Source organism: Schistocerca serialis, chromosome 4 (assembly GCF_023864345.2).
Source record: "Schistocerca serialis cubense isolate TAMUIC-IGC-003099 chromosome 4, iqSchSeri2.2, whole genome shotgun sequence".
Classification (NCBI taxonomy): Eukaryota; Metazoa; Arthropoda; class Insecta; order Orthoptera; family Acrididae; genus Schistocerca; species Schistocerca serialis.
In genome coordinates this window covers 608,570,862-608,591,474 of record NC_064641.1, presented here as the reverse complement: position 1 = coordinate 608,591,474, position 20,613 = coordinate 608,570,862, and the positions used below count along the sequence as shown (strand labels likewise).

At 43.0% G+C, this 20,613-nt stretch overlaps 1 protein-coding gene across 1 annotated transcript in view; it reads left to right on the top strand.

Moving 5' to 3' along the window:
- Positions 1 to 20,613, top strand: part of LOC126474635 (carbonic anhydrase-related protein 10) — a 648,234-nt gene that overhangs the window by 222,689 nt on the left and 404,932 nt on the right. Inside the window, exon 5 of the mRNA XM_050102114.1 lies at positions 3,984 to 4,050. Within this exon, the coding sequence (XP_049958071.1) occupies positions 3,984 to 4,050 (67 nt within the window). The remainder of the gene's footprint in view (positions 1 to 3,983; positions 4,051 to 20,613) is intronic.

Here is a 20,613-nt window from a genome sequence, read left to right as displayed (position 1 = left end):
ACATCATGCCCGAGGCCGAATTCGAGCCTGCGACCGTAGCAGCCGCGTGGTTGCGGACTGAAGCGCCTAGAACCGCTCTATCACAGCGGCCGGCGGCTGTTTGATGCAGTAGATGATAAATGAAGATATGACAGCATTAAAACTTCCTCCAAGGTCCTACTGCTTTCTGGACATATTCACCGCTTTGTGTGCATAGAATGCCCCGTTACACTGAGGTTACAGAAGTCATGAGATACTTTCTAAAATCCTGTCGAGGCTCCTTTTTCTCTATGTAGCACAGCAACTCGACGTGCATGCGCTCAACAAGTAGCTGAAAGTCCCCTGCAGAGAAGTTGAGCCATGCTGCCTCTGTAGCTGTCCATAATTGCGTATGTGTTCTCGGTGCAGGATTTTGTGCAAGAACTGATCTCTCGATTTGTTCAATAAATGTTCGATGGGACTCACGTCGGGCGATCTGTATGGGCAAACCATTCGCTCGAATTATCCAGAACGTTCTTTAAACCAATCGCGAACATCGGTGGCTCGGTGACATGGCGCATGGCCATCCATAAAAATACCATCGTTGTTTGGAAACATGAAGCCCACGAATTGCTGCAAATGGTCTCCAAGTAGCCGAACATCCAAGGAATCCAGTCCATTACCTGCACTGACCTGTCTCCAACCTGCACAGTGCCTTTTGATAACTTGGGTCCAAGGCTCCGTGGGGTTTGCATAGGCTCGAACCCTACCATCAGCTCTTACCAACTGAAATCGGGACCTATCTGACCAGGCCAGGGTTTTCCACTGGTCTAGGATCCAATCGATATGGCCACGCCCATGAGAGGCTGTTAGCAAAGGCACTTGTTTTGGTCGTCTGCTGCCACAGCCCATTAACGCCATATTTCGCTGCACTGTCGTAGTAACGTCGCACGTCCAGTACTGATTTCTGTGGTTAATTCACGCAATGTTGCTTGTCTGTTAGCACTGACAACTCTACGCAAACGCCGCAGCTGTCGGTTGTTAAGCAAAGGCCGTCGGCAACTGCGTTGGCTGTGGTGAGTCGTACTGCCTGAAACGTGGTATAGTCGGTGCACTCTTTATGCTGTGAATCGCCAAATACTGAATTACCTAATGATTTCTGATATGGAATGCACCATGTATCTAGTTCCAACTAGATCAAAGTCTGTTCATTCCCGTCGTACTGCCAGAATCACGTTGTAAATCCTTTCATAAGTATCGCCTGAGTAAAAATGTCAACTCCGCCAATACAATGGTATTTTATACCTTATGCATGCGACACTACTGCCATCTGCGTGTGTACACATCGCCAACCCATGACTTTTGCCATCTCGTGTATGCAGGAATAAAGCTTGGTGACAGGCCAAGAATCTAACGTAAATTTATCTCACAGCAGTGATATTTTCCATCAAAGGACACATTAGAACATGTTTTGTCCGTGTGAAAGTATTCCAAGTTTCCCGCTACCTAAACCTCTTTATTTCTGTACTGATGATGTACAGAAAGTGAAACCTGAATTCATGTCGAGCACCCTTTTCTTTGCCTTGTGTATCATTTATTTGATTTACTCGCATCGTAAGTTGACTATTAGATGTCACAACGATACGCGTTGTTTTTTTGTATGGGACACTTAATGTACTTAACCTACACACAATATGTTGATGTAACAGAATATTCGCTTCGAATTAAAATGATGTTGCTGAATGGGAAAATGAGCAGATATTATGGTATCAGGCATTTGAAGAGGGTCTTGCTGGAAAATTACACTGTAACTTGTGACGTACGTGGGTTTCGCTATTGAGAGGTAAGTGATCGATTAAAGAAGTCTTGGTATATGAAGGACGAGGAAGTAAACACTCTTGGTGAAAAGGAATGATAGATTCGGCAGCACATGTTCCGGAATCAAAAAGTGGAAAGTCAAATAAGAAAATGAAAAACGATTGGGGCTCTATTTCCACTTGTTCTTCTGAGCCTCGTCTCCCTTCACAAGTAGGTAAATGCGAAGTACTGATGTAACACAGACGAATAAATAGGTAGCACTTGTTTTCAGGAACAGTGGTAGACATCTTGAACCTCCTAAGTGTCTAGAAGCATAGGAAGGGACTAATGAGGGAGTTCAGGAATAAAGATTTGTTCTTTGAAAGTGCGTCGTAACTATAAAGAAGTGTAAGATATTAGTACTGTCAGTTCTAGAGCACTACTTGTGAGTTTAAGGTCCTTATAAAGTAGGTTTGATGGTAGATGCAGAACTAATCAAGATACATGTTTCTAGGAATACAGCAGATCTGTGTAACGCACATGGAAATGTAACAGATTATTTTGAAGGAAATGAAACAGAGGCGTTCAGAAGAAATGGAACATTGTTATTACGGATCTCTGTTACTACGTTTACATGACTAATATTCGCAGGGGAGTTCTAATGCTTGTATGATACGTTTCTCGCAGGAACCTTATGATTAAGTTAGGAGTCATTAGACTGGGTAGCGAGGGATGTAACAGTAATTTGGTTTTACCCATTTACAAGGGTGGAGTAGTGAAGTTTGTCGGGATGATCTTCACACTGTCAATTTGTACCTGCCACCACGCTTTGTTCAGTGTAGATGTAGACCCACATTTCTTTGTGTTTACTTTGGAAGAAAGTTTCTCATAGGAATCGCAAACTTACAGGAAAAGAATGTTCTCGAAACCACGCGCGTAAAACCAACATGTTGGCCTACAGAAGAATCGTCTGAAAAGCGACCATCTGATGTACGAGAAATATGTTTCTTGGATATTTCTAGAAATAGCGGAAGTTCCACCGCTTTTGTGATTATATCTCAGTTTCATGCCATATCACGTAATTCAATTAAAAAATCGTTACTTTCCAGAGGACCTAATTAACTGGAGACAAATTTGGGGCAGAGAGTGACGATACTGATAATATTAAACGATAGTAATTTGAGCAAACAGCATAATACTAACTGCACAATTCAAAATTAAATTTTCGTTCCGAATAGAGATTGGTCCATTGTTTTCTAATATGCAATACTGTCATGGTTGTCAATTAACGTATACATTTAGTTTTACTGGGGAGTGATGGTTTCAAATTTGGATCTTTCAAACTTTAAAAGACCCGTTACAGTCTTGCCATATTGTCGTTGGTGATCTTAAAATCGATTTCAGTTTACTCTTATCAGATTGCTTGAATTCGGAAGTGGCAATGCTGAAAAGTCTTTCATAAGATAGAACAGATATGGCATCAAACAAACACATTCAACACACGCAAAAATACGGACGATGGTTGAAGTCACATGAACTACAGGATTTCCTTCGGATTAGCTTTGAGCCATCCTTCCCCTCTGAATTAGTTGTTGCAAGCAGAAATATTCAGCGCTTCAAAACTAACGGTAAGACGTCGCACAGTAAGAATCGACAGAAATTAAGCAGGACGTGTACTAACTTTCCTTTAATGAAGAACAACGACAGAGATTCACGCCAAATAGCGATTATAAAAGCCTAGAAAGCTACTGGAGGATCATCATAAAATTTCCCCGTATTAAATTTTGTTTGCCCCTCACGGTCTGATTACTGGTGAATCCAATTTTCAGGAAAATGATTGCATCCTACCAACTTGGTTACCGGGTGCATATGGGGAAAGCGTTCGTTTTAATATCGTTTGGTTTATTTCACCGATATTCAAACTCGATCTCATTAAATAACATTATAAATTCGATAACGACTGAGCATTAATTGCCTAATTCCAGTGCTGGTCTAAATTTGTATCAGTTGCAAAACGTACGAATCGCAAATTAAAACTGCAGCATGCTGGCATCGATTAAGAGCCGTTAAATAAATGGGGCTTTATGTCACGTAGGGTTTACTGCGTGCTTCGTTGGTTTATGCGCTACTGTTTGTATTACATTGTAGCTGGCCATAAAAAAACAAAAAATTACCGCTAAAGCCTTAAAATAACGATTCGATTAATTCTGCTTTTACGTATGTTTCAGCTCGGAGATTTGTCGAATCCTGAACTGAGGATACTGACAGATCAACTGGACAAAATTAGACACGGAGGTGAGTAAATAACTTACTTCAGTTTCTGTGTTTCCGAATAACAATAATAATACTTAGTTAATAATAATATTATTGAAAATGGTACGGATAGACTTTCAAAACGGACATATTGTAGTTGAGAAATCTGAATATAACTATAGCTTAGAACGTTTTTGTTTTAAAATACAGTACAAATTACACAATTATAGGAAGTATAGTGTCTTGGGAAACACGTCAGAACATTGTTAATACTCCATGATATAAAGCTACAGCATTACTTTTCAAATGTTTCTTCGCCAGTGAGTCACTACTTACGGCAGACTCCATTTTGTATGCATTTATTCAGTTGTTTAATTAGATAACATCCATTGTTTAGTTATGGTCAGACTATTTCCTCTGCTCAGGCAACTGTCATTAGAATGTGGATAAGATCAACATAGTGCTTTAAAACGAAACTGCAGCCGATAGTGCCCGATTACAAGAGTAGTAGAAAACGTTTAGTTCTAGTCGCATCATTTACGTATTTATGAGTTATAATAAGAAACGGACGAATATATAAAATCAGTAGCAGGGAAGGCGAATGAAATACAAAACACTGTTGTATTTTTTGGCATCCCAAATCACCACTCAGAATCTGTACCTATTCTTGTAAGTGGCAGGATTTTAATCGCCCTTTGGAAATTTGTGGTAACTGAAAATCCTCTACAATTCAAGTAATAGCTTAATAGTATTTGAATAAAAACAGCTGCGTCAGTTTGATAACAGGAAAATAAAAACAGCTCAGTCGTTTGTTTAACCAACAAAGACGATATAGTCTTTCACCGTGGACTTGACAAAAATTTAATCACTTATGTTTATCGCCAACAGAAACAGCTCGTTTTCTTGAGGAGCTGGTACTTTTACGTCCATCCCAGAACTGAAGTAAGTAGTACGCCTCCATTCTTTCACGATCGAAAATATTTTACGATCTTTTACAGGAGAGAGGTACACAAACGAAACTAAGCGATAGACACAGCAAAAAACTAGAAAATTACAGGGTCATTAAATACTGTGAGTTCACGAGGGGATATGAGCCTTGAAGTTCCACGGCAACACGAAGTTACCTGGTTCGTAAGACTCACAAACTATATGAATACTGAATATATATTGTCGTGAATGTGGATAAAAAATCTCATGTTTCAAACACAAGTGCCCTTCAACAGATCAAGTGTCTTTATATGAACGTACATCTACAAAAGATGAGGAAAATCATCTTACGTTCGTGTTAAGGCCAATGAAATTATCCAATTTATGCAAAAGGAGATAATAAACTGGCAAGCCCACATGACTGAATAGAAATTGCATATTAACGGCCCCTTGTTCCAGCAAAACTGTGAACTGGCACAAATAGCTAATATTAGCTGCGCTGAAGACGACTACAAAGTACGTAGGACGTTCAATAAGTACTGCAACACCTTTTTTCTGGAAGAAGGTTGGTTTTATTCAGAGTTTCAATACACCATACTATTCCCACTCCTTTGGCTACAAAACAATATTTCTCAACGTCATCTCCCTTCAATGTGACGGCAGGATGTGTATGTCTGCATCGTAGCACCATACTGATCGATGTCGGAGCCAATGTCTCGCTCCATCAATAACCTCCCAATCATCCACGTACTGATTCCCGCGGATTGCATCCTTCATTGGGCGAAACAGGTAGAAGTCGAAGGTTCGAGATTCGGGCTATAGGGTGGATGAGAAAGCACAGTCAAATGAGGTTTTGAGTTCCTCTCGGAGGCGCTGGCTTGTGTGAGGCGTTGATTGTTATGCAGAAGGTGAAATTCATTCGCGTTGTTGTGGAGACGAACACACTGAAGTCTTTTCTTCAATTTTCCGAGGACAGTATAATGCATTTCAGAATTGACCAGTGCAGTATGAGGGAGGATATAAAAAAGAATAGCGCCTCCAGTGTCCCAGAAGACCATCGCAAAGCTTCCACCAGCTGAGGTTGCGGCTTTGAACTTTTTCTTTGGAGGAGAAGTGGTGTGACGCCGCTCCATTGCCATTTTATTTCTGGTTAGAGGTGATGAACCCATTTTACATCGCCTGTGACGATGTTCGGCACAAAAATTGTCACGATCAGCCTCGTATTACGCAAGCAATTTGGCGCTGAGGATCCTTTGTAGCTCTTAATGTTCACCTGATAGGCGGAGGGAGCCCAGTGGGCGACACACCTTTGCGTACCCCTACTGATGGACGAGAGTATCAGCACTACCAACAGAGGCATCCAGCTGAACAGCCGGTTGTTTGACTATGATCCGACAAGCACCTCTAATGAAAGGGTCGGCACGTTCCATCAGTTCAGGAGTCACAGCTTTGGGCCGCCGGCCAGCATGCGGCAGGTCGTGCAGCTTCGCGTGACCCTGTTGCGGTGATGACAGACGCCTCGCACAACGACTCCCCGTGCTTTTGTTCACTGTGAGGTCTCCGTAGATATTTTACAAGTGCCTATGAATATCGGTAGTGTTCAGGTTTACCGTCATAAGGAAGACAGTTGCAGTTCTCTGCTTGGAACGCACCTTCGTTACAGTCGCTATTGTAAACGCTGCTTGTACCACCGTCAGCTATAGAACTTCATGAAACTACAGGGGCTGAAGCAGGAGTATTACACGATGTCTCACAACAGATTCCGCCATGTTTCAACCGAAATTGGCCTAGAAAAAAGATGTTACATTACTTATTGAATACAACTCGTATCTCCCATAAATAAATTTTATGTTTCACACGGCAGCAATACGCAAATGCAGCGCAAGCAAGCAACCATCTGCATCACTGTAAGGCTAACCCGAAGCCATATCACAGTTGTAAGTTGTCTATCGACGGCCTCCAGGGTCACCAAATACCTCATTTTCGATGTTACATTCACTTATTAACCGAATTTAATATGCTGTCCAAATCTACTCATTAAAAGCTTTCTCTTTAATTTATTTGGTGTTGGCTTAACCATCTAAGCATATCTCAGTAACTACAGATTTGGTATACAATACTTAGACATTAGAAATTATGTTAATTCCAGGTAAACTTCACGGTTCATTTTGTGTAGTCGTACATTCAATACAGTCCATCTATCGCAACTTTACATGCTGGATCCTCTGTTTCTGATTCATTACTGGATATCCGCTTCTTGTAGAAACAGGACAATACTGATATAGTCTACTGTGTGCGGCGGCGTGGTTCCTTCCGTCCCTTTACGACGACGAACCTTCACCTACCTGTGAACATTGTCTCAGCAGATCATCAGTAGGGAAGCCGAGCGAAACTTCAACGTGAACCAGGCTGCAATTAAAGTCACTAATCTACGTTTCGGGAGAAAGTTTTCACACGAAGTGAAAGGCTGGATATTTTGTCCTTAATTAATATATTCTGAAACTTAAGTGAACAATTATCACTGCCAAGCCCGTGCTAGTCTTAGTCACTCACAATCCCTTTCACTCACGTTAGCACGTTTATGATGTTGCATTTCCCGAAAACTTAATAGCTACAAAAATACGGATTGTTTTTGATTGAGAATACTCGCCAAATATAAAGTCTGTCCGTACGTAATGCAGTCACAATTTTTAGCCACCCCCTGCTCAATACGCCACGTGGAATTTATGTCTTTTCTCGTCACAAAATTCACTTAAAAATTCCGAAATTTCTACACAACCATCGGAATAATTATGCCGTCACTACATAACACTTTTCATGTATGAAATGGCTCAAATGGCTCTGAGCACTATGCGACTTAATTTCTAAGGTCATCAGTCGGCTAGAACTTAGAACTACTTAAACCTAACTAACCGAAGAACATCACACACATCCATGCCCGAGGTTGGATTCGAACCTGCGACCGTAGCGGTCGCGCGGTTCCAGACTGTAGCGCCTAGAACCGCACGGCCACTCTGGCAGGCGATGTATGAAACACTGCTAGATCCGGCAACTTATCATCTCCATCGGAACTACTACTACACACGTCTGAACTGTTTCATGGCTAGGCTCCGACTCTTCTCTATATTGCTCTAAGTCTTCTCTACCAGCAGAGAAAGGCGCGCGAGGAATATTGTTTTACATTGGTCAGTTTACTCAACAGCCAATAGCAAAACAACATTCTCCCGTGTCAGTCCGCGCTTTTCATCAATAACCAATCGCAAAGTAATAAACCTAACGACTGCACTTTTTACCGACATAATTACCTAATATGCTGATATTTCGTTTACGAATGAAGCTATTTACTAATATTATTTATACTTGAATTAACTTTCCCTTTACCATAAACTTACTTTACAAATCTATTCTAAAAATTTCCCTTTGTCCACATCCATACTTTTTCGAAATGTTCCCACACTAAATCCCACTACATAACTCGTTAAACAATTATCTTCACATTAATCTTAAACCACACTCACACATCATTCATACTGCTAAAACACATTTATAACATTTTACCTACACAAAAAGACATAATACCACTTTATGAAAATACTAGAACAGTTTATGAAAAATATTCTATTACTTTAGTGCACTCTAGTGGGCACAGTCGAAACTAAATCAGTCCCTATCCAATATTGTCCTCTATTGGCTGACACACAAACTACGTGCGCGTCCAGTCTCGCGTCACCATCTGTAACTATCCAGCTCTGAGACACATCTCCCACTTAACCGCCTCCAAGCTAGGATCGGTATACGGCGCTACGCCTCATATGGACAGCTGTGGAAACAGGTCCGTCAGAAATGTACGTTGGGGTATAATCTTACGTTACAGACTTCTACATCTACATCTACATCTACATTTATACTCCGCAAGCCACCCAATGGTGTGTGGCGGAGGGCACTTTACGTGCCACTGTCATTACCTCCCATTCCTGTTCCAGTCGCGTATGGTTCGCGGGAAGAACGACTGTCTGAAAGCCTCCGTGCGCGCTCTAATCTCTCTAATTTTACATTCGTGATCTCCTCGGGAGGTATAAATAGGGGGAAGCAATATATTCGATACCTCATCCAGAAACGCACCCTCTCGAAACCTGGCGAGCAATCTACACCGCGATGCAGAGCGCCTCTCTTGCAGAGTCTGCCACTTGAGTTTATTAAACATCTCCGTAACGCTATCACGGTTACCAAATAACCCTGTGACGAAACGCGCCGCTCTTCTTTGGATCTTCTCTATCTCCTCCGTCAAACCGATCTGGTACGGATCCCACACTGATGAGCAATACTCAAGTATAGGTCGAACGAGTGTTTTGTAAGCCACCTCCTTTGTTGATGGACTACATTTTCTAAGGACTCTCACAATGAATCTCAACCTGGCACCCGCCTTACCAACAATTAATTTTATATGATCATTCCACTTCAAATCGTTCCGTACGCATACTCCCAGATATTTTACAGAAGTAACTGCTACCAGTGTTTGTTCCGCTATCATATAATCATACAATAAAGGATCTTTCTTTCTATGTATTCGCAATACATTACATTTGTCTATGTTAAGGGACAGTTGCCACTCCCTGCACCAAGTGCCTATCCGCTGCAGATCTTCCTGCATTTCGCTACAATTTTCTAATGCTGCAACTTCTCTGTATACTACAGCATCATCCGCGAAAAGCCGCATGGAACTTCCGACACTATCTACTAGGTCATTTATATATATTGTGAAAAGCAATGGTCCCATAACAGTCCCCTGTGGCACGCCAGAGGTTACTTTAACGTCTGTAGACGTCTCTCCACTGATAACAACATGCTGTGTTCTGTTTGCTAAAAACTCTTCAATCCAGCCACACAGCTGGTCTGATATTCCGTAGGCTCTTACATTGTTTATCAGGCGACAGTGCGGAACTGTATCGAACGCCTTCCGGAAGTCAAGAAAAATAGCATCTACCTGGGAGCCTGTATCTAATATTTTCTGGGTCTCATGAACAAATAAAGCGAGTTGGGTCTCACACGATGGCTGTTTCCGGAATCCATGTTGATTCCTACATAGTAGATTCTGGGTTTCCAAAAACGACATGATACTCGAGCAAAAAACATGTTCTAAAATTCTACAACAGATCGACATCAGAGACATAGGTCTATAGTTTTGCGCATCTGCTCGACGACCCTTCTTGAAGACTGGGACTACCTGTGCTCTTTTCCAATCATTTGGAACCCTCCGTTCCTCTAGAGACTTGCGGTACACGGCTGTTAGAAGGGGGGCAAGTTCTTTCGCGTACTCTGTGTAGAATCGAATTGGTATCCCGTCAGGTCCAGTGGACTTTCCTCTATTGAGTGATTCCAGTTGCTTTTCTATTCCTTGGACACTTATTTCGATGTCAGCCATTTTTTCGTTTGTGCGAGGATTTAAGGAAGGAACTGCAGTGCGGTCTTCCTCTGTGAAACAGCTTTGGAAAAAGGTGTTTAGTATTTCAGCTTTAAGCGTGTCATCCTCTGTTTCAATGCCATCATCATCCCGGAGTGTCTGGATATGCTCTTTCTAGCCACTTACTGATTTAACGTAAGACCAGAACTTCCTAGGATTTTCTGTCAAGTCGGTACATAGAATTTTACTTTCGAATTCACTGAACGCTTCACGCATAGCCCTCCTTACGCTAACTTTGACATCGTTTAGCTTCTGTTTGTCAGAGGTTTTGGCTGCGTTTAAACTTGGAGTGAAGCTCTCTTTGCTTTCGCAGTAGTTTCCTAACTTTGTTGTTGTACCACGGTGGGTTTTTCCCGTCCCTCACAGTTTTACTCGGCACGTACCTGTCTAAAACGCATTTTACGATTGCCTTGAACTTTTTCCATCAACACTCAACATTGTCAGTGTCGGAACAGAAATTTTCGTTTTGATCTGTTAGGTAGTCTGAAATCTGCCTTCTATTACTCTTGCTAAACAGATAAACCTTCCTCCCTTTTTTTATATTCCTATTAACTTCCATATTCAGGGATGCTGCAACGGCCTTATGATCACTGATTCCCTGTTCTGCACTTAAAGAGTCGAAAAGTTCGGGTCTGTTTGTTATCAGTAGGTCCAAGATGTTATCTCCACGAGTCTGTTCTCTGTTTAATTGCTCGAGGTAATTTTCGGATAGTGCACTCAGTATAATGTCACTCGATGCTCTGTCCCTACCACCCGCCTAAACATCTGAGTGTCCCAGTCTATATCTGGTAAATTGAAATCTCCACCTAAGACTATAACATGCTGAGAAAATTTATGTGAAATGTATTCCAAATTTTCTCTCAGTTGTTCTGCCACTAATGCTGCTGAGTCTGGAGGTCGGTAAAAGGAGCCAATTATTAACCTAGCTCGGTTGTTGAGTGTAACCTCCACTCATAATAATTCACAGGAAGTATCCACTTCTACTTCACTACAGGATAAACTACTACTAACAGCGACGAACACTCCACCACCGGTTGCATGCAATCTATCCTTTCTAAACACCGTCTGTACCTTTGTAAAAATTTCGGCAGAATTTATCTCTGGCTTAAGCCAGCTTTCTGTACCTATAACGATTTCAGCTTCGGTGCTTTCTATCAGCGCTTGAAGTTCTGGTACTTAACCAACGCAGCTTCGACAGTTGACAATTACAATACCGATTGCTGCCTGGTCCCCGCATGTCCTGACTTTGCCCTGCACCCGTTGAGGCTGTTGCCCTTTCTGTACTTGCCCAAGGCCACCTAACCTAAAAATCCGCCCAGCCCACGCCACACAACCCCTGCTACCCGTGTAGCCGCTTGTTGCGTGTAGTGGACTCCTGATCTACCCAGCGGAACCCGAAACCCCACCACCCTATAGCGCAAGTCGAGGAATCTGCAGCCCACACGGTCGCAGAACCGTCTCAGCCTCTGATTCAGACCCTCCACTCGGCTCTGTACCAAAGGTCCGCAGTCAGTCCTGTCGACGATGCTGCAGATGGTGAGCTCTGCTTTCATCCCGCTAGCGAGACTGGCAGTCTTCACCAAATCAGGTAGCCGCCGGAAGCCAGAGAGGATTTCCTCCGATCCATAGCGACACACATCATTGGTGCCGACATGAGCGACCACCTGCAGATGGGTGCACCCTGTACCCTTCATGGCATCCGGAAGGACCCTTTCCACATCTGGAAAGACTCCCCCCGGTATGCACACGGAGTGCACATTGGTTTTCTTCCCCTCTCTTGCCGCCATTTTCCTAAGGGGCCCCATTACGCGCCTGACGTTGGAGCTCCCAACTACCAGTAAGCCCACCCTCTGCGACCACCCGGATCTTGCAGACTGAGGAGCAACCTCTGGAACAGGACAAGCAGCCATGTCAGGCCGAAGATCAGTATCAGCCTGAGACAGAGCCTGAAACCGGTTCGTCAGACAAACTGGAGAGGCCTTCCGTTCAGCCCTCCGGAATGTCTTTCATCCCCTGCCACACCTTGAGACGACCTCCCACTCTACCACAGGTGAGGGATCAGCCTCAATGCGGGCAGTATCCCGGGCAACCACAGTCGTAGTCCGATCAGGGGATGCGTGGGACGAGCTGGCCGTCCCCGACAAACCCCCATCCGGACCCCCACAGTGATGCCCCTTGGCAACAGCGTCAAGCTGTGTGACTGAAGCCAACACTGCCTGAAGCTGGGAGCGAAGGGATGCCAACTCAGCCTGTATCCATGCTAAAAACTGTTTTGCAAAGAACGTCTGAACTAATCTACAGAGAGCGCAAACAAATCGACAAAATTTAAACGGTTATTAAAATACAAGATTGCCTAGTAAATGCAGTAATGCTGCTACTTGCGCACTGCTGACACTGCTCGGCGGCGGAAGGAGACTATGCGAATTTACACTATTCAGGTACTAAAACGCGATGCTACACTCTCAAATACTGTAATACGCCCGAAATTTATGAATTAAACAATGCAAGTACCAAAAACATGCAAAGAAATTAAGAATTAAACTATGTAACAAATGAGTGAGCTAGGAGTATACGACTTGCCGCTCAGCTGCTTATCCAACGGCGGCAGGGAGCACACTGACTGTGACCAACCGACACTGGCCGTTCAAAACAAAAACAGAAGACAAACGACTACGCGAATTTACACTATTCAGGTACTAAAACGCGATGCTACAACTCTCAAATACTATAATAAGCCCGAAATTTATGAATTAAACAATGCAAGTACCAAAAACACGCAAAGAAATTAAGAATTAAACTATGTAACAAATGAGTGAGCTAGGAGTATACGAGTTGCTGCTGCAGCTGCTTATCCAGCGGCGGCAGGGAGCACACTTAACACAGTAACTCAAGTATTGAAATTAATAACTAAGCATAATTCATGGCCTGCAAATTATCCACATTATATTCTTCCAATACTAAAGCATGACAGTTCTTAGCGAGTTCCAACAAAGTTATCACGTAATTTCAAAGCTGTATGGAACTTTGTCGCTGGTGTCAGCCAACCTCTCCCCTAATTATAAAATGTAACACCCACAAAATGATAGCAGAAAATAAGTTTATTATTGATTACGTATTTGCTATACGACTTGTTAACATGGAAATTCGATTCTCTAAAGAACCGGTTGTGGGTGGGTGTGTGTCACGCGGGTCTTGCTAAGCGATTTTTCCCGCCAAGCATTTCTAGAATAGGTGATATGCTTAAGACATGTCGTGCAGTTTCCACCCAGAGATAAGCTGCTCCAGCAGACGAATAAGTAACGAGGACTGTCTGAGACAGGCAAGGACTTATCGATATACACATAAATATATAGTATGAATAATCTGTAACAGCAGATGGCTTTCAACCTTATCGACATAAATCTTGACTTACGTGTTATGACCCCCTTGGGGTGGCGATAGCACATTTACTTCTGGGAATGTGAAGCTCGCCTGTAAAAAAAAAAAAAAAAAAAAAAAAAAAACGCGTACAAGACGATAGTGTATCGAACAGGAATCTCAGCAGACAAATAACGAATGTTGAAAGCCACTGATAATATCACTGCAGGAAATCTCCAGCAAAACTCTGCTGTATAAAATCAGGCAACTGGTGTTTTGTGCCATAATTCGGCTGCCTCCATAGTATGTCTTGCAAGGAGATCATGAGAAGAAGGTCGGAAAGATTAGGACACACACACATACACACACGCAATTACAGTCTGTGACCCTCATTCTAACGAACACTAACGTCAACCGTTTCAGAATTATCGACGACCACGTTTTGCCCTTAATTGTAGTTCATCGTGATATACTGTGATACTCCAACCTTCCAAGATGAGAATGTCCTGCATCATAAGATTGCAAGTGTATGTTCCTGCCTTGACCAACAGTCAGGGTTCATATTGCACCCGTCATGGTCCGTAAAATCAGTCGCTCTTAATCGCACAGAAAATATCTGGGACTACTTGAAACATGGGGCAAAATATTGCAGCCAGAATCCCCAGAATTTGATAGCTCTAAGGTATCCGATCAACACTGACCGCCTACAGCTGTGTATAGGATACCTGAAAAAATCTGTAGAAGTTTCCTCGGTGAATTCCAACCAGTACGAACACTAGAGGCAGTGTTACGCGGTATTAGCTTCATATCTTCTAAGGGACGATTAATTTTTTATCTGGTGAGTTTATACGTACATTTATCATGGGACGATATTGCGTACATTCACTGAAATGTTAAATGATCTTATGATGTTCAAAGAGCCTAACTGTTGCTTAGGCATCAGCGGCAAGAGCCACTTTCAGTTAATGTTTTCTGAATATTGTACCGCGACATAACGCAGAAACTGTGCTGCAGAAAGCAACGTTTCAGTCACAACTGCAGTGGCCTTCTTCTGGGTTTACTGAAATGTTGCTTTCTCTAACATAGTTTTTGACATTATGACGCGGTGAGATACTCAGATGGCTTTTATGTCACCTGACTATATTTATCTGTTCGAAGTTTTGCGTGGATGTTTTCACATACGTAACTGATAACTTACGTAATATATTATTATAGGATATCTGTCTGTATACGACAGTCTACCATTTTTAAACAGGAATCAACTAAGAGATTTTACCGTATCAAAGTTGAGAATTTGGATGAAAGAGAAAAGCTTGGAGATATCCCCGTAAGTATAATCAGCATACACACAACCGCAGTGGATGTTGATGGATTTACTATCCTGTTCAGAATTCAATATGAGCTGCTGGAAATGGAAAGCATCTATATTACCGTGAAGTGTTCAGATAAATCACATTTCTCCATAGAAAGAAACCACAGTTAATGTGTTGAGATGTGTGGCCAGACAGAGGTCCGTGACCGGTACAGGGCAGGGAGCTCAGCTGAAGCTCTGCTCACCTTGTACACTACTCACGTGACGTCAGTCTTCGATTATGGATGTATATTTTACGACGTATACGAAATAAATTCGATAACAACACTATCGTTGCAGTTAAATAAATATTGGATGATGCTAACCACATTATGAGATGCACTACATGTGGAAGTTGATGTAACCTTATTGAGTATCAAGAAGGTAAACCATGCGGATGGTGTTGAAACCCGTTTCATAGGTCGATCACGTGATGATCTAAGGATTAATTAACGGTCAGACATCGTCGTAAGACGTGACTATTGTACTGGAAATAGAATAATACTTCTCATTATCAAATCATTCGACTAGTGAGCCTTGTATGAAGAGTAAAACAAAACAACACGAAACCTTAACATAATTCCTAGCTAGGTTTAGCTACACAGATAATATTATTCAAAACAAACATTTACCAAAGATCTACCTAGAAGCCAGAATGTTGCTTAATACCATCTTCCAGTAAGTGACACAGATTGAAACGGACTGACAGAAAAATGTTGGTACAGATGCTGTCCCGCATCCAACTCTTACGGGAATATTTCTGCCATATTCTTTACGCATTACGCGGAACGAATTACGGAAGCAGTAAACTGTGACATATCTTGCAGAAGGAGCAGTATTGTTATACTAATAGATGCACTAAACATACTGAAGATACTCATATATACCGAAAGGAATAAAAATTTGTCACAGGCAGTGGCATCTTGCACAATTAAACAGTGGATACTTTAATCAAATTGATATTAAATTCGGACGAAGTCCTGTATCACAGACTTTCTGACGCCCCGGCTATATCGGCCGTCTTTAATTCAGATAGTTAGAGGTCACGTTGAACCGGCATGTTGGAATACGAAAATGTACGAACAGATGAGAAGTGGCCATTACTGTCCGAAACAGGGGGATATTCTTGTATTAACGGCAGTAATAAACTGTTACAAAAAGATTAGTGTAAGTTACGGGGCGACACTGCAGCTAAACGATCGGCGAACTGATTAGCTTGCTCAGTACCAGAGGCCGGGGATGGGCAGCTGCCAGAAAACGCCCGTGCTGAAAATTATTTAAAAATTGAAAAATGTGTTAAATGACACTGCTGTTCTGCAATAACCTTCGAGCACCGAATACATTAGATCGGTTTATTGACAGTATTGGATCATTATAAAGGCCCGCAAGTGACTTGAATTGACGCTCGTCTCTATAAGTTAAGGCAAAATGCAGTGGCGTCCATTTTAAATTTTGTTGCAAGTGGAATAGTATACCGTACTCTAGAAAGATAGTGAAAACTCATCACTGAATTTTAATGTTGGACTGATCAGGGTTATTTCTGGACGGAGACAAGAGTATTACTATCGTAAATAAGAATTCGGTTACCCAATGCAAGTGAGTTACTCTGAGGAAGCGGTGATTTTACACCATACTTGGAACAGTCAAGTTCGTCCTCAGCAACCTCTGTGTAGTCATATGTAGTAACACAGAAATGGAAATTATCGGGAGATACTGGATGGTTACGGGGATAGTTACACAGGTCCCGATTTTCTGTGGAGTCCTCATAGGTCGATGACTCGAACTAGGTGTGCCTAGGTTCCTTACGGGCCGACTGGTTAATGAAACAACTTATCCTGAGTTAAGTTAGTGCACGGAGGAAGAGGGACGGCGCCACAACCTTCTTATCAAGAAGTGCTGAGCGTTCTTGTATGAAAGGGACCGACGACTGGACAGGGCGACAACATTCAACCGAGATAATGGAGACCCGCAATGCAGTCGTCACTAACCAGAAATTTTCTAGGGAAAATGTGTACTGTAGGTTCATAGTATCCACTATTAAGCGTCATGTTATTGAAAGTTGCACCTAATGTTTAGCAATTGTGTCTATCAATAATCCTAACAGAACGATGCATTTAAGTTCTGTTACGCAAACGCATTCGCTACCTGCGTGAGTCGCATGTGTAGTAGTATTAATCCAGTTTTTTTTTTCTCTCGCGGTCAAGATCCATATCGAAGGAGCAATGAAGCAAATAATCGAAAATATGAAATTAAAATTCAGTATGACAGGACATAAGCTGTAAGATTTCGTATTAACGTTCCTACCACCTTTGAGGAAGCAGAGAAGGAATTACAGACTGCTGTATAGTCTACTGAGCGCAGAATATGGCAAAGGGAAATTCCTCACCAAGTGAAGTCTTCTGGCACCAAAGATAGGCCTTTTCTGAGAAGAAAATTTCTGACAGTATGCGTTTGGAGCAAATCGATGTTTGGAAGAGTCTGTATGGAAAAACGGCGGAAGAAGGAAGACTTTGGAGTGCTATGTTGCAAAGAATACTAAAAATTAATTAACCCAATAAGACAAGAAATGAAAAGGTTCTGCGCAGAATTGGTATGGGCAGCTATATATGGGAAATTCCAAGTCGTAAACTCTACAGGATGGTAATATGTATGTAAATTTTTCGTAGAGTAACTACCACGGTACCTGTGGGAGCCATAAGGGACAAAAGTAGAGGAGAAGACAGAGTTTGCAATATATATTACAAATAATTTTGGACTTTGAGTGCGTTACTGTCAGATGAGGAGGCGGGCCATTCGAATGCAATATACGAGGGCAGTTCAATAAGTAATGCAACACATTTTTTTTCTCGGCTAATTTCGGTTGAAAAAACCGGAAATTTCTTGTGGAATATTTTCAAACATTCCCGCTTCGTCTCGTATACTTTCATTGACTTCCGACAGGTGGCAGCGTTGTACGGAGCTGTTAAAATGGCGTCTGTAACGGATGTGCGTTGCAAACAACGGGCAGTGATCGAGTTTCTTTTGGCGGAAAACCAGGGCATCTCAGATATTCATAGGCGCTTGCAGAATGTCTACGGTGATCTGGCAGTGGACAAAAGCACAGTGAGTCGTTGGGCAAAGCGTGTGTCATCATAACCGCAAGGTCAAGCAAGACTGTCTGATCTCCCGCGTGCGGGCCGGCCGTGCACAGCTGTGACTCCTGCAATGGCGGAGCATGCGAACACACTCGTTCGAGATGATCGCCGGATCACCATCAAACAACTCAGTGCTCAACTTGACATCTATTTTGGTAGTGCTGTCACAATTGTTCACCAGTTGGGATATTCAAAGGTTTGTTCCCGCTGGGTCCCTCGTTGTCTAACCGAACACCATAAAGAGCAAAGGAGAACCATCTGTGCGGAATTGCTTGCTCGTCATGTGGCTGACGGTGACAATTTCTTGTCAAAGATTGTTACAGGCGATGAAACATGGGTTCATCACTTCGAACCTGAAACAAAACGGCAATCAATGGAGTGGCGCCACACCCACTCCCCTACCAAGAAAAAGTTTAAAGCCATACCCTCAGCCGGTAGAGTCATGGTTACAGTCTTCTGGGACGCTGAAGGGGTTATTCTGTTCGATGTCCTTCCCCATGGTCAAACGATCAACTCTGAAGTGTATTGTGCTACTCTTCAGAAATTGAAGAAACGACGTCAGCGTGTTCGTAGGCACAAAAATCTGAACGAACTTCTCCTTCTTCATGACAACGCAAGACCCCACACAAGTCTTCGCACCCGAGAGGAGCTCACAAAACTTCAGTGGATTGTTCTTCCTCATGCACCCTACAGCCCCGATCTCGCAACGTCGGATTTCCATATGTTTGGCCCAATGAAGGACGCAATCCGTGGGAGGCACTACGCGGATGATGAAGAAGTTATTGATGCAGTACGACGTTGGCTCCGACATTGACCAGTGGAATGGTACCGTGCAGGCATACAGGCCCTCATTTCAAGGTGGCGTAAGGCCGTAGCATTGAATGGAGATTACGTTGAAAAATAGTGTTGTGTAGCTAAAAGATTGGGGAATACCCTGGTCTATTTCAATGCTGAATAAAACAACCCCTGTTTCAGAAAAAAAATGTGTTGCATTACTTATTGAACTGCCCTCGTATCAACGACCTCGCGTAGCAAGGATTCGACAATTCATTGGCAGCTTTTCCGAGTACATAGCACCGCAGGTCGCTCAATTCCCATAAATTCTGACGTGTGCTGTGTGAGAGCGGGGTGGGAGCTCGATACGGCCCGATATGTGTTACATAGGATTCGTATCAGGTGAATGTAATGGCCAACATCAACGTAAAATCACTATCATGTCTCTCATGCCACTATAGCACAATTCTGGCCTTGTGACATGGACAGTTATCGTGCTTGAAGATATCATCATTGAAGAAGATATCAACTTTGAAGCAATGCAGGTGGTCCACAGTAATGTTCACGTAGCACACAGCTATCATGGTGCCTCAGGTTACGAAGACATGTCGCATGGAAGCCCAACTGTACGTCTCCCATTGCATACTACTGAACCCAACGGCCTAAATCCGTGATGGGGTACGTACCGAGGAGCCTTCCGCCTTGATGTCGGTGTATCCAGCCGCGACGACAGACCTAGTGTAACAAGAATCTTGACTCAACCAAAGCGACACGTCTCCATTGATCCACGGTCCAATCTCTATAACCTCGTGCGCACTACAATCATAATTGATGATGTCGTCGGATCCACATAGGTACACGTGAGGATCGTCTTCTGCGGAAAGCGGTTTGCTCCGAAACACTTGTGCTTTTTCCAGCCTTTTAATCTGTCTGCCACAGATCGCCGCCTCTCCTGCCTTAAAAAGCGGCTAAGTCCGACCTCCTGTTTCCATGATGAATGAAATGTCGTGTGACTACGGCCTCCCGTCGGGTAGACCGATCGCCGGGTGCAAGTCTTTCGATTTGACGCCACTTCGGCGACTTGTGCGTCGACGAGGATGAAACGATGATGATGAGGACAACACAACACCCAGTCCCTGAGCGGAGAAAATCTCCGAGCCAGCCGGTAATCGAACCCAGGCTCTTAGGATTGATATTCCGTCGCGCTGACCACTCAGCTACCGGGAACGGACATTTTCCATGATGAGAACTAGATATCTAACACCCTGTCACCTACTCGTGCTTTCACCACCCTCCAACCACTTTCCGTTTATACGGCAACAGCATACGAAAAGGCGACCTGCTTCGCCGATCTAAGATGCTCATTCCAAGACGCCGCACCATAACAATCAAAGTCTACTGTGCTAGTGGATTCCCACATTTGAGATTAGTTCGTCGCTAAAATTATTCGCCATCCTTCTCTGCTCGCCTGTATACTTTCCTCGCCACGTCACGTACCTGCGACGCTGCCAACGGCGCTCCATTCGCGGAAGGCAGTCTTCCTAGTGTTTTGGCGCATCATTGAACGTGGAAATGGGTAACGACTTTGTTGACTGCCGATC